The sequence below is a fragment of the Pecten maximus genome, chromosome 8 (genome assembly GCF_902652985.1).
Source record: "Pecten maximus chromosome 8, xPecMax1.1, whole genome shotgun sequence".
Lineage (NCBI taxonomy): Eukaryota > Metazoa > Mollusca > Bivalvia > Pectinida > Pectinidae > Pecten > Pecten maximus.
In genome coordinates, this window is record NC_047022.1 from 5,641,195 (window position 1) to 5,654,980 (window position 13,786).

At 37.6% G+C, this 13,786-nt stretch overlaps 1 protein-coding gene across 1 annotated transcript; it reads right to left on the reverse strand.

Annotated features, from left to right (window-relative positions):
* Positions 1-9,903: 9,903 nt before the first annotated feature.
* On the reverse strand, positions 9,904-13,253 carry LOC117333699 (UPF0764 protein C16orf89 homolog). The gene is made up of 6 exons (XM_033893120.1): positions 12,921-13,253; positions 12,271-12,382; positions 11,615-11,768; positions 11,089-11,218; positions 10,689-10,738; positions 9,904-10,296 (listed from the first exon to the last, which is right to left on the reverse strand). Exons 2-6 carry the CDS (start codon positions 12,340-12,342, stop codon positions 10,217-10,219), a joined length of 486 nt encoding a protein of 161 aa, XP_033749011.1. The 5' UTR covers positions 12,343-12,382; positions 12,921-13,253; the 3' UTR covers positions 9,904-10,216.
* Positions 13,254-13,786: the final 533 nt, after the last annotated feature.

Consider the following 13,786-nt stretch of genomic DNA (forward strand, 5'->3'; position numbering starts at 1 on the left):
TTAATTGAATAACAAGCTGTTATCAATTAATTTGATAAGAGATAACTTTAGCCTCGGAGACAGACTGGGTTCCCCATCCCAGCTGGTCGTAAAAAAGTACTATCATATGACCTGCTGCCAATGAATCACAATATCCACGACAGAATATTAAAGCATGAAAAACAGTATTACAATAAAGTAAGCGAATGATAATAAACCGGTACACGTAATTTCATATGTCTCTTTGTTAAACAGTATTTCATTTCTTAATGCATTTGCTTTGTAAATATACACAGCCGTCTTGAATGATGATACAGTTCTCTGATGTCATAACATTTATAAATCTAAACATATTAGGTCTAACATAATATTTCCTATATAAAAAATGACATTATCTCTGAGTATAAGCCTCTGAGTGCGTCGCCGCGCCCCCTAATGCAAGGGGACACTAGTCCTGCGCCCTCGAAGTCCGTTAACCTTCTCCGAAGTGATAAGGGACATTCCATAATAAAATGATATTCGGTTTCAATTTGAGTACAAAAATTGCAATAACGCATTTTTAGAGGTATTGAAATCGGGCGATGCCATCTTCCGCTTCTATGTTCAATCTATGAGAAGATACCCGAAACCTTGTTAATTGTTTTTTTTATTTATATATATATATATTTACAATATCAAGATATCTCTTGTAACCAAATTCATTTAAGAAAAGTCTATAACATCTGGCTCGTGGTGAGTCTACAAGCTCTCTATGCCGGTATTGTATGAATAATATGTCTCGTACCCTTGACTGGAATAATGATATAAAATACATCAATATCTTCAACTCCTTGTTTAAACCAAACATAACCAAAACCATGAGCACACAATATGTTCTTCATCCGTTTAGCCCATTTTTTACGGTACGAGAAGTTTCCGCTTGCATGTAAAGCCTAAAAGCTATATAGACTTAACCGTACATTCTTTCGGTTATGCTATATTTAATCATCTTGGTGTATCTGATAAATTTAAGTTTTATGCATGTAGAGGACTTAGTTGGAGATAATTGGTCTGATCCCAATGAATAAGATATCGATGCATATATGCCTTTTTTAAAGTTTTGAAAGCCCCCCCCCCCCCCCCCCCTCTGAATCCGCCACTTAAGACGGACCTGTGGGGTACGGACAAAAGCCCCCCCCCCCCCCCCCGGCCCCGGACATTAGCCCCTAGGACAAAAGCCAAAAGCCCCTTCACACTAATCAAAAAGTGGACAAAAGCACCTTCACAAAATATATAAACATATTTTGTTTGATATTGATTTGTTTTTAAATTTCAATATATGTTTTTAGCAATGGTTATATTAAGTTCTATAAAGTGCCGTCCGGCATCAACTTTTTCATTTAAACAACTTCTTCTCAATAACCAAGAGGCCCAGGGACTTGATATTGGGCCTGTAGCACGCTGGGTGAAGGGCTACCAAGTGTGTTCAAATGAATGACATTGATCTACATTCAAGGTCACAGGGGTGAAATATTTTTAAATCTTGTGATAGCCAAGAGTCACCAAGACCCGATATTAGGCCAATAATATGCATTGAATAAATTGGTTATCAGCATAGTATCTGTAGAAATGACCTCAATCATTTGCTTTAGAACCAGGTGAGTGATACAGACCCATTGGGCCTCTGGTTCATTGATGTTGTATTCTCCTGAAAAGAAATATATCATTAATGGCTTCATGTGTATCAACAGTGAAATGTCTAAGTTTGCACAGGTATGAATTTGTTTCCTTTAGCTACTTGGTAAGTCAAAATCATTTGGACTTAAATTGAAATAAATTTTCTTTTAGCTTAAGTTTAAATCTTTTTGATTTAAGGTGAAACAAAGTTTTTTTTAGCTTAAGTTGAATTCTTTTTGACTTAAGTTGAAATAAAGTTTTTTTTTAGCTTAAGTTGAAATTATTTTTACTTAAGTTGAAATAAAGCTGAAGTTTAAATCTTTTTGGAATAAACTATGAATGATCAACTAAAAGTCAAGAGTGAGGTAGTGTCAAGGGAGACCTAAGGAGTAACACAGTTGTTATAAAGAAGAGATCAGATTCCAAATTAAAGGTAGTTGCTACTGTACAATTAATCTTACTCTCCACTACCTGCATGGCAGTGTTCAGATCTAGGAAACACCTTCTAAATTTAATAACATCGTAGATTAGATAGCTAGATCAGACTCCTCCTCCCTTTTCATTCTAACCTAGACTCTCCTTTCACTATGTACATATTCCCTTAAGTATACTCATTTCCCTTTCATTTATTGTCAACTGTAAGGCTGTATTAGGCTGTAGTAGCATATGCAAATGAACAAGGGTCCAATGGGCCTGTATCACTCACCTGCTATCCAGTGATCCTTTGTATACATTAACATAATTAAGAATAAGAGGCCCAGTGGCCTTAATGGTCATCTGACTACCTTGAGGACATCCTATTACATGTATGTACAATTTGTTCAATTTGAATCCCCATTTTCGCTGTGATATACGTATACAGGTAAATGACCACCTGAGAATCAGCCACTTTCCCAAAACAGACTATACATGTATGTAGCCTTACCTGTAATTATATAGTACCTATTGTTCGCTACCTGTATCAACACTTCCTATGCCCATTGTTAAAATGGGAAGACAACTACCTTTCCAGTTAACTTGACACCTATCTGGGTGTATATTGTCAATGTCCTGGCTGTCTGATTAATATTTTTTCTATTAAATATAAAAACTATAAAGTAAATAAAGCCTATCCTTACTGTCATGGGGTTATATATATACTATATATAGGGTATAACTGGGTGGGTGGGTCTTCAAACACTACATGCGACCGTCATCAAAAAAGTGCACCTGGTGACAGTCGATTATATAATCGCATGACCTTTGAACCCCGTAAGTAAATGAAGAATCTGGACAGGCTCAGGGAGCAGTTTGAGAAATGGCGTTCTGAGCGAGGAATTCGGCTATGTTTTCACGGATTATTGTGTTTTGGATGTAACAATTTGTATTGAGTGGTACGGTAGGTTAAAGATGAATGTTTTTTTTATGACGGTCGCATGTAGTGTGCGCCGTGTCAGTTTGAATAAATGTGTTTTTTAGTCGATTGAAGTGAGATGGGGTGCCGTGTCGCTCGTGGCGTAGTTGCCAACCTTCCCTCTTACACATTACACATACCGCTTTCATATAAAAAAAAATCGAAAGTGATATTTTCTATATGCAAGCGCCTGTGAATCCAACTAGTCCTGGAAAAATGCTAGTCATAAGACATAAAAACAAACGACAGGCTCGTAAAGATTCATAGACAAGGCATAACCCTGAAAAGGACTGTTACTCTCAAAAATTTACAAGGCATTAAAGGGATTTTGGCTGACTGCCTTCAAGACTTTCAGGCAGCTACTGTAATTAGAACACCATTTGCCTAGACTGCAAACACAACCCAAAGATATTCTGGTTCCTTGTCAAAAGCAGACGACGGGAGATAAATGATTTAGATAGTATATCACCATCGGTATTAGATAGCATAATCCCATTAGTGTTGAAATGATTGTGAATCGACAGGAATACATTCGGGTCATCCTCGGGTTGGATCTAGCTTTACACTGAAACAAGAGGCCTAGGGGCCTTAACGGTCATCTGACTCTAAATTAAAACCCTTGTATTATTGTAGTATGCATTCTCTGTAGCAAGTATATAGTGGCACTGGTGGCCATCTTGGATTTCTGACCGACCCAATAAATAACAACACTTGGTCTGGACCATCTAAGGATAATTTCTGGTAAGTTAGAGCTGAATCCCACCGGTGGAATTTGAGAAGAAGTTTGAAATAGGTGTTGTTCAGGAAAACCATGATTGCGCAATCATGTTACAAAATGGACGCCATTGCTGCCATGTCAAAGTTTTTACGAGGCCGAAAAAATAACAACACTTTGTTGGCCCTCCTTCCTTGACAACCTCACCCATTTCCAGCTCAATGGCACCAATGGAACTGGAGAAGAAGTTTAAAACGTGTTTTTCAAGATGGTGGTTATGGCGGCCATCTTGGATTTCAGACCAATCTAAAAAATAACAACACTTGGTCGGGATCATCTCAGGATCATTTCAGGCAATTTTCAGCCCAACAGCACTGGTGGAACTTGAGAAGAAGTTTAAAATTTGTTTTTCAATATGGTGGTTATGACGGCCATCTTGGATTTTTGACCGACTCGAAAAATAACAAAAAATAACAGCACTTGATCGGGATCATATCAGGAACATTTCAGGCAAGTTTCAGCTCAATAGCACTGGTGGAACTTGAGAAGAAGTTTAAAATGTGTTTTTCAAGATGGCGGCTATGGCGGCCATCTTGGATTTCAGACCGACCCGAAAAATAACAAGACTTTGTCGGGATCATATCAGGATCATTTCAGGCAAGTTTCAGCTCAATAGCACTGGTGGAACTTGAGAAGAAGTTTTAAATGTGTTTTTCAAGATGGCGGCTATGTCGGCCATCTTGGATTTCGGACCGACCCGAAAAATAACAACACTTGGTCGGGATCATATCAGGATCATTTCAGGCAAGTTTCAGCTCAATAGCACTGGTGAAACTTGAGAAGAAGTTTTAAATGTGTTTTTCAAGATGGCGGCTATGTCGGCCATCTTGGATTTCGGACCGACCCGAAAAATAACAACACTTGGTCGGGATAATATCAGGATCATTTCAGGCAAGTTTCAGCTCAATAGCACCGGTGGAACTTGAAAAGAAGTTTAAAATGTGTTTTTCAAGATGGCGGCTATGTCGGCCATCTTGGATTTCGGACCCGAAAAATAACAACACTTGGTCGGGATCATATCAGGATCATTTCTGGCAAGATTCATCTTAATGCCACTGGTGGAACTTGAGAAGAAGATTGAAATGTGAAAAGTTTACGCACGGCGGACGGCGCACGGCGCACGGCGGACGGCGGACGACGACGGATGACCTAAACAAAACGGGGAGTTCCGGATGGAGTAGAGGAGGCCTGGCGCCAAGAGCACTCTAGCGAGCAATCATTAGTCATGGTAGAGTGTATAGTCAATTTCATATAGAAATATATTTCATTGAATCATCAATGATATGAATTAATTATTCTTTTATTGGAAATGAACATTCTATATATCTGTGTTGAGCAATAACAAGTTTACAAACAATTCATTTATATTTGAACATGTAATGAGAGATGGAGCAATAGATGTATGTATCGCTACAGTGACTTTATCATACACAAACTGACGTATCATGCTTTAAGTTGAAATGGAATATTTGAAATGCGTCATATTAAAAAGAAAATTAGATAAAATAATCCCATATGAGTAATATGATTGCAAATTGTGTCGCTCTTTTTTTTAAATAATTAGTTTAACTTGCACCATATGAGGTCACAATGGTATATGTCACTGGAGTGCAACAAGTACATTATTCAAATACCCAAGTAGTGTCATCTTTTTCGAAATGAAAAAAAAACCCAACACTGACCAGCTATAACTTCTGATAGTTTTATGCTATAGTGTGACTGCGTTAAAATAGATATTGAATTTTAACTGTGTTTTTAGTTTAGTAATTTAGTTAATTAGGCAAGTTTAATTCGATTAATTTGGGTTAAATGTTTAACCAAGGGAACTAACTTTGATGGCACAAAGCTATGTATCAGTGACTGGTGTCAAAGTGTAAAAAAAATCGCCGACCCCTATTGGAAATTAACATTGCTGGAAACGTCACATTTGATTATCTGCCTCCACAAGGGATCGAACCCGGGACTTCCGGCTTTCTTGTCCTGAAAGCTCGGTTTGTTTTTGTTTAATCTCCTATTAACAGCCAGGGTCATTAAAGGACGTGTCAGGTTTTGGAGGTTGAGGAAAGCCGGAGTACCCGGAGATAAACCACCGGCCTACGGTTAGTACCTGGCAACTACCCCACGTAGGCTTCGAACTCGCAACCCTGAGGTTGAGGGCTCGTGTTAAAGTGTCGAGACACCCTGTCCTTAAAGAGAAGTCTCCCAAGCCGAGTGGAATATTTCGGCTAATAGTTACCAGGGTTACATATATTTATCTTTAATACAGCAACAATTCTTCTGCGTTTCTTTTTTTTCCTTTAGTCTAGGTTCATTGATGTCAATACTGTACACACATTAGCTTTCTTATTGCTTTTTGTAAGAAAAGAGGAATTTACGTTTCTTATATCCGATTTATGATACACAATTATGATATAGATTCCATTGTAGTTTCATATAAGTACCAGAAATGTCATAGAAACCATGGATCAATTTCTCCTTTCATAGAATTTCGAAATTATTATAAATTGATTTTTTTAAACATAAAATTTCACATTTTCTAAATGTGTTGAGCCAGTCAGACACGTATATTTACACAAAGCCTTAGGTTTGTTTTGGTTTGGTTTATTTTGTTTAACGTCCTATTAACAGCTAAGGTCATTTAAGGACGGCCTCCCGTGCGTGCGACATGTATGCGTGTGATGAGTGTATATGTGTGTTTTGGGAGGCTGCGGTATGTTCGTGTTAAGTCTCCTTGTAATAGGCCGGATCTTTTGCCGATTTAGAGTGCTACCTCACTGAAGCATACTGCCGAAGACATCCAGCAGCACACCCCACCCGGTCACATTATACTGACAACGGGCCAACCAGTCGTCCCACTCCTAATTTGCTGAGCGCTAAGCAGGAGCAGCAACTACCATTTTTAAAGACTATGGTATGTCTCGGCCAGGGGACAGAACCCAAAGCCTTCCTCACAGGGGCGAACGCTCAACTAAAGGCCAAAAGTGAGGCATTGTCAAGGGAGACATAAGGAAGAAGAAAGTTGTTAGGAAAGAAGAGAAAAGATAAGATCCCAAGTTTAGTCGCCTCTTACGATCATGCAATGGGGGTAGCAGGTACAATTCTTACGCCCTACCTGCAGGGCACAAAGCCTTAGGCCAACGACAGTCTTTTATGATATTTTCCAGATCAACAAAGCCTTAGGCCAACGTTGATCTGGAAAATATCAGAAAAGACTGAAATCTAATTAGCATTTTGATCATTTGTTTTGTTTGTATTTTTTTCCCAAGAAAGCTGCATGATTCGTGTCTTTTAAAGGCAGCAAGTTGGGAGCAGCTTAGATAGGAGGGGTGTTAGTTATTAGTACTATATGACGTCATGTAATGCACAGTCACCATGTCAAAGATCCATGACAGCGTTCCCGAAGAATGACATTCCTCAAAAGTCTAGTTATGGGACGGGAATGACTCATGAGGGTGATGTACATCAACTGAGGTCCTAAGTACTCAAAAACAAGGATTTCCATTTCGACTTCTCCTCTATAATACGTATTTAAAGGATATTACCAATTAAAACTCATTGTAAGGTTCGTTATTCTGAAGCTCTGTGGAGGCCATTCATGGAGCGCGAAAAAAGATTTAAATTCAAATAACATTTCTTGTCCACCTCTTATCACATTTAGTGGTGTAATGTGGAAGGGAACAAGACGCTCGGATCTGATTATGATCACAGGCGCTTGCATAGAAAATATGACTTTCAATTTTTTTTTTATATGACAGTGGTATGTGTAATCTGTTAAGCTTAGATTACACATACAACTGTCATATCAAAAAAAAATGAAAGCCATATTTTCTATGCAAGCGCCTGTGATTATGATCAAGATCAAGGGATCGAATCCTGGTTGTCTTATATAAGCGAGTGCTTTGTCCATCGTGTGATAATTCTATAAATAAACACAGTCAGATTTACCAATAAACTTCATATCAGTGTGTTAAATATAAAATGTCGATATGAAATAAGGACACGTGTCCAACATGTATTGCCGTCAGACTTGATTTCTGATAATGTTTATCTAAATAGTTTTCATTGCCAGTATTTCATCTTCGGTGGTACGCAACATGCCAACAAAGATTTTGAAACCACGCCCTGAAATGGCTATTTCCTGTCAATTAAAATGGTGTGATGTTGCATGAACCAATCATTTGTCCCCGAGGATTTCAATGTCTGTTGAGCATGCGCAAAATATTAGATTCATTTCCAAGTAGTGTCGTCTGCACATTTCAAAAAGGCAACTATATTTGTTTTGAATTACTGCCGTTTGAACGAGAAGACGAACAAAAATGAAAGACAACGATCTGACAATGGAAAAGTGGACGCATACATTGAAAGAAGGTAATTTATCTTATTGAGATCGATATTGTAGTGTGTTGAATCAGTGGCGTAGGAAGTCGTCAAGAAGTGGGCAATTTTTTTTTTAACATTAAATTTTACGCACTTTACAATTCGTTTGCCATCTCCGCAATGTTCGCCAATAATCATCATTTCAACATCCCCATGATAATGTATGTGGTACAAATAAAGTTATTTACGCAAATCAAGATATATTATTTATAGTAAAACTTGAATCAACAGGCGCGGATCCAGGATTTTCGAAAGTGGGGGTCCAGTAAATTTGTGATAATGCGAGCGCCGTAGGCGCGAGTCGAATTTTTTCTCATTTTAAAGGGGGTTTCTAGGGGGGCAAAGCCCCCGGCCGGAAAATGAATATAGCAAATTTTCATTCATTTCGGATCTGGCGCGGACCCATGATTTTTGATAGGAGGGGTCTAGTAAATTAGTGATAATGCGAGCGCCATAGGCGAGAGCCGAATATCTTTTTTCTCCATTTTTAAGTCTATAAAAAAAATTCCTCCTCCGAAAAAGGGAAAATCTACCTGGAACAGGTATTCACATTAAAAACTTATTATTTTTCCTTAATAATTGACAGGTTTTTAATTTCAAATCTGATAGAATGTGTATCTCAAGCGAACCTTATATGCTGCTAATTTGTCAACAACAGATGCCAGTGCAGTATAACAGTTATACGGTGTTTCCATTATTCGTACCTGTTGGTAATTAGTATTACTCTATTCCCGTTAAAATCGCGCATTCTTATCCGTGTTGTGTTTTGGTGTTCTTCTCATTATGAAATCAATCAACTTCACAAATTATCATCAACTTATCGAATCTCTGTGATGAAGTTAAGCAAAATTTCGTATTAAGATATAGATATTGACTTACCAGACTAGTGCAGACGACCGACACACAGGCCTGAGGTTGATATACTAGTATAAAAGTCGGAATGTTCCGGATGTACAAGATTGAATTTTTAATCGTTGCATTCAAGAAAATATTTTCGGTTAGAAATTTTCAGATATATATCGAAATAAATATCAAAATTCGTTAGATTTTTTCCTTATTTTTAGATTTTAGATGTCAAAAAGTTGGGGGAGAGGAAATGTTTGCCCCCCTCCCTCCACCCTCCCCCCACTGTAAAAAGTGTGTGTGTGGGGGGGGGGGGGGGGCAGTACGGATAAAGATTTTTTTATCGTAATAAAGAAAGTTACATTGTATAATACCGCTGACAGAGGTTTATCCATTTTGTTTTCCGAATCTGACTTCAGTACGCAACGTGGCATTATCTCTCTCTATCAGAAAAACAATATTTTAATGAAAGATATCAAACGAAATGACATCTTGTTGTCACAATGAAATGACGTATATTTTTACAGTGATACTTAATGCTATATAAGTGTAATCTTTCCACTTGATATGAAATGTCGCTGTATGTTTTTTTCACAACGATGCTTAGTACTATATAAGAAGAATTTATCCACTTGTGGAATATTGAGTTTCAGTCTATATCGCATTAAATAAGATGGTTTTTGATATAAGTACACTTTACTTGTTTCTGGATTCGACTCTTTACATCAATGTTGTATTGCTTGTTGCTTGTATAGATTTATCAATACAATACAATTTAAATTAGATAAGTTTTTTTTTTTTTTTTTTTTTTAATTAAATCGTCAAAATTGTCTGGGCCATGTTGTTTGGAATAATGTCACAGAAAACATGATTTATCACATATTGTGTCAATGGCTTTATTGAGTACAATAATATATTTTGACCATATATTCGTATATTTTGTTTAATATTTTTACATCACACAATGCTATACCAACAAACTGTTATCCCAAAATCAAAATATCTTTCTTTCATCCAAACCATCGGATTTTTACGCTCGGTTAAAAACTATATATCAATTATTTTTAGAAAATTTGCTATCTAATGGTAAGTTATAAAAAATCTAGTTTATCTTTAGCGAAAAATTTGAGTTTTTGTTTAATATGAAAAAATACGTTATGCCCTTATTGAACAATTTCTGTTTATTTTGACGTTCACAAATTCATTGTGAGGTGACGGAGATACAGACAAAATGTCCCGAACCCCAGGCCGGACGTGTGGGACAGACAGCCATCTGAAAATAAACACCGGTAAAACTTAAATACGTAACAAGAAAACGAAACATCAATAAATTATAAACAGTTTACATGCCCGATCTTCTAACTAACAACTCTGTAAAACCACAAAGAATATACATGTATACTGAATGCTTGGTAATATTCGCGGGAATGTATTTTCGCTATGTTCGCGATCATTCAGAATGGATATTTATATATATCAAACTTGTATAGTTATACCGAGTATTATTATATATCTAAATCCAGTAAACTTGTATATTTATGTCCAGTGAACTTGTTTATTTATTCATAGTAAACTTACAGGAGAAAAAAATAAAGCATGCAATATCTAATAGTTTCTCAGCTGCGCAGTATAAAAGTTGGACCTCAAGATGGAATATTGATTTACCTTTCATAGTTTTCTCCCGAAGAAGTTTTCTCATTGTGGAGCGTTCGCTTCTGTAAGAGGAATTATGTGTAGTATAATTTTAAAACTTATATATGCAGAGTGTGTTACAGAGGGGTGACACAGAATTCCATACCTCAAGGTTCGTACATATACATCGTTCGTGAGGCTCGTGGCACTATCTGTAAAGGCATGGTGCCTAGATTTGAAGATATATCTTCTGAAACTGTACCTAACATCTGTGAATAAACCGCTATATGATACTTGGGTTTGAAGGAATGTTTGGTGTAGTGGTACCTTCCTTTCTGTAAAGATATTTCTGTTACACCTAGGTTTGAAGGAATGTCTGATGTAGGGGTATCTTACCTGTGTTTGAAGGAATGTCTGATGTAGGGGTACCTACCTTTCTGTAAAGATACTGCTGTGATATCTAGGCTTGAAGCAGCCTGTTTTGCTGTCCGGCCATTGAAGTGTCATTTTGATCCAGTCTTCCTTCAAAAAATCTTCGTAGCCAAGTGTTCCACACAGAAGAACTGTAGATAAATCCAGTTATTTTGTAACTTCGATCAAAGACAGGCATTATTTCAAAGTCGCACTGTTTACAAAATACTGACAATTACAACGAGCTTTTTTGTATCTAAACGACGGGCATTACTCCAAGGTTGCACTGTTTATAAAATGAAGGTCATCTTAAGGAGGTGTTACTGTATATGAACGACGGACATTTTTCAAGGTTACACTATTTATATATGATGGTCATTATAACGAGATTGTATTGTATGTGAATGACGGGCATTATATCGAGGTTACACTGTTTATAAAATAATAGTAATTATAACGAGGTTTACTGTATATAAACGCTGAAATTATTTCAAGGTTACACTGTTCATAAACGAAGAAGGACGCTCTGAAACGCTAGTTACGCTTACCTCTTTCCAGAAACAGGTCCTTTTCAGACTCTCTGACCTTGCCGCTAGAGGTCGCCATGAGCGCCTCCTTATAAATGTTAGCACATAGCCCCTTCTGAAGTTTTGCTACTTCTTCATTTCCTATAAATTCCTCAACTTTCTCACGACATTTCACCTGTTTTTAAAAGTAATTCATTTTTTAAAACAAAACATGCATTGTATGTATTTACTGCGATTTTATTGCGTGTGGGTTTTTACTTGAAACGTCTCCGAAATGACAAGAAGATCAATGAATGTTTTAAAATCGAGCTATGAACATTGGCATTTTATAAAGGGAACCACTGTTACATTATTAAACTATTGGATTAGATTTGTATTTGGACGGATTCAGATTAATGTAATCCAAGTCTGCGGAATCTGTTTTCAAGTCCTTAGTAATCTCGGTATTTGTACTTCGAGTAAATGAAGGTTCTGATTTCCAAAGTTGAGAATATGCACATAAATTAAAGGCATCGAGAAGCAAATGCTATCGCTCATACTAACTTCGGACTCGGCTAGGAAAAATCTGTCAGCTCGTCTTGAAACGTCACACAAGTAAAGAAAGGTTGCAGGTTCGAAACCTAGTGTAGCATTGGACAATAACCTTGTGTTACACTATCAACACTTTGAAGTCTTACATTTTCCATCACGATGAAGTAAAGTAACTGGTGAGTGGTGACGTATCCAGACGTTCCCTCTGACGTCATCATGTCAACACAGGTCTTAGTGGCGTTACATTTCCCGATACGACTGTAAAATGAAAGAGGAAAATAAAGCAGTTCTTACTTCACTTTATAAAACGTCTTTTGTCCGGAACACTCACTTTTCGGGCCATCATTCACTTTGTCTGGTAAACCCGAAATTTCTTTTTATGTTAAATTGAAAATAAAATTTGAGAAAACAAATATATTGCTATTCAAGCTTTGTTTCATTGGTTATAACGGATCTTGCGTCATCAGTTTCATCGGAACATTTGATGCCATATGATTTATCTACTTATCATCGTTTCAGCCATGTCACGTGACTAATCTATTATATTATAAAAGAGTCTTCTTCGAGCGTCTAGCTTAGTGACTATTTGGAGAGAAACAAGAAGTTGCAATGCGCATCTCTACTTAACTTTTGCCTAACCACCGATTTCCCTTGGTCGGACTAAAGCAACTAGACATCGTTTGCGCATGCGTCATCATTTAGAAGCATGGCAGTGATTGGTTGTCGTTTGAACAGCCTGACTATAGTAAATAGTTGACGCTCAGTCCTTATAGGTTTCTAATGTCACGTGACTTACCTTCCGCCTTCTTCATATGTCCCCAAGAGTCTTGCATAACACGCATCTCCTTTGTCTTCGTCGTAGAGAGAGTCTTTTCCGATCGATACAGCTTCCACCTCGTCATCGGAGAAGGATGTAACTCGGTAAGGCAGCCGATAGGGGGCGTCTATGGTATGCAGGAAACGTTCGTAATAGGCGGGGTCTGTTTGTTCAACGTACGGCAAGGCGCGTTCGCATGTAGTCCCGAGCTTGACCGCCAGTGACGTCAGATGGGACAATATTGAAAATGGGCATGTCTGTTTTTTCTCACATATATCAATGGCGTCTAACAGCTGCCCTGAAGTATATCATACAATCATTCTTTGACTCTTGTATCTCTTCTGTGATAACTCAGACACAACAGAAAATACAGCATTGTAAACAAAATCATAGTTCTATCTCAAAATGGATTAAAGTCTGATGTTCCGGAAAGGTAAGCTTCTTTAAACGAGAGCGTAGATCGTTACATCACTTAACCACACAAATCTTATATTATCTTATCCTTGTCAAACCCCTGTGATGATATAAGCCTACCCTTCTCCTATCCTCTATAAACGTGTCCTAGGCTCGGTTATAACCGGAACAAGGACGTTAAGCCCCATCAATCAATCAATCAATCCTCGATACATCCGTGTGATAGCATTGACATTAACCTTGTTATACACCAATCCGCTCCCAATAACCTTCTCTGACTCTCGTTGTACTCCTGAGATAGCATATACTCGGACCCTCGTTATAGCCCTGTGATCCACTTACCTTCTCTGACCCTCGTTATACCCCTGTGGTCCCATTAACCTTCTCGGACCCTTGTTATACCCCTGTGATGACACTAACCTTCTCTGACT

Excerpts from the sequence above, each read along its gene's own strand:
- LOC117333699 (XM_033893120.1), bottom strand. The coding sequence starts at position 12,342 with ATGATGACGTCAGAGGGAACGTCTGGATACGTCACCACTCACCAGTTA. Across the intron at positions 11,219-11,614 it reads GGACCTGTTTCTGGAAAGAG|TTCTTCTGTGTGGAACACTT; the intron begins GTAAGCGTAACT and ends ATTTATCTACAG. Across the intron at positions 10,739-11,088 it reads AGCAGTATCTTTACAGAAAG|AAGCGAACGCTCCACAATGA; the intron begins GTAGGTACCCCT and ends TTCCTCTTACAG.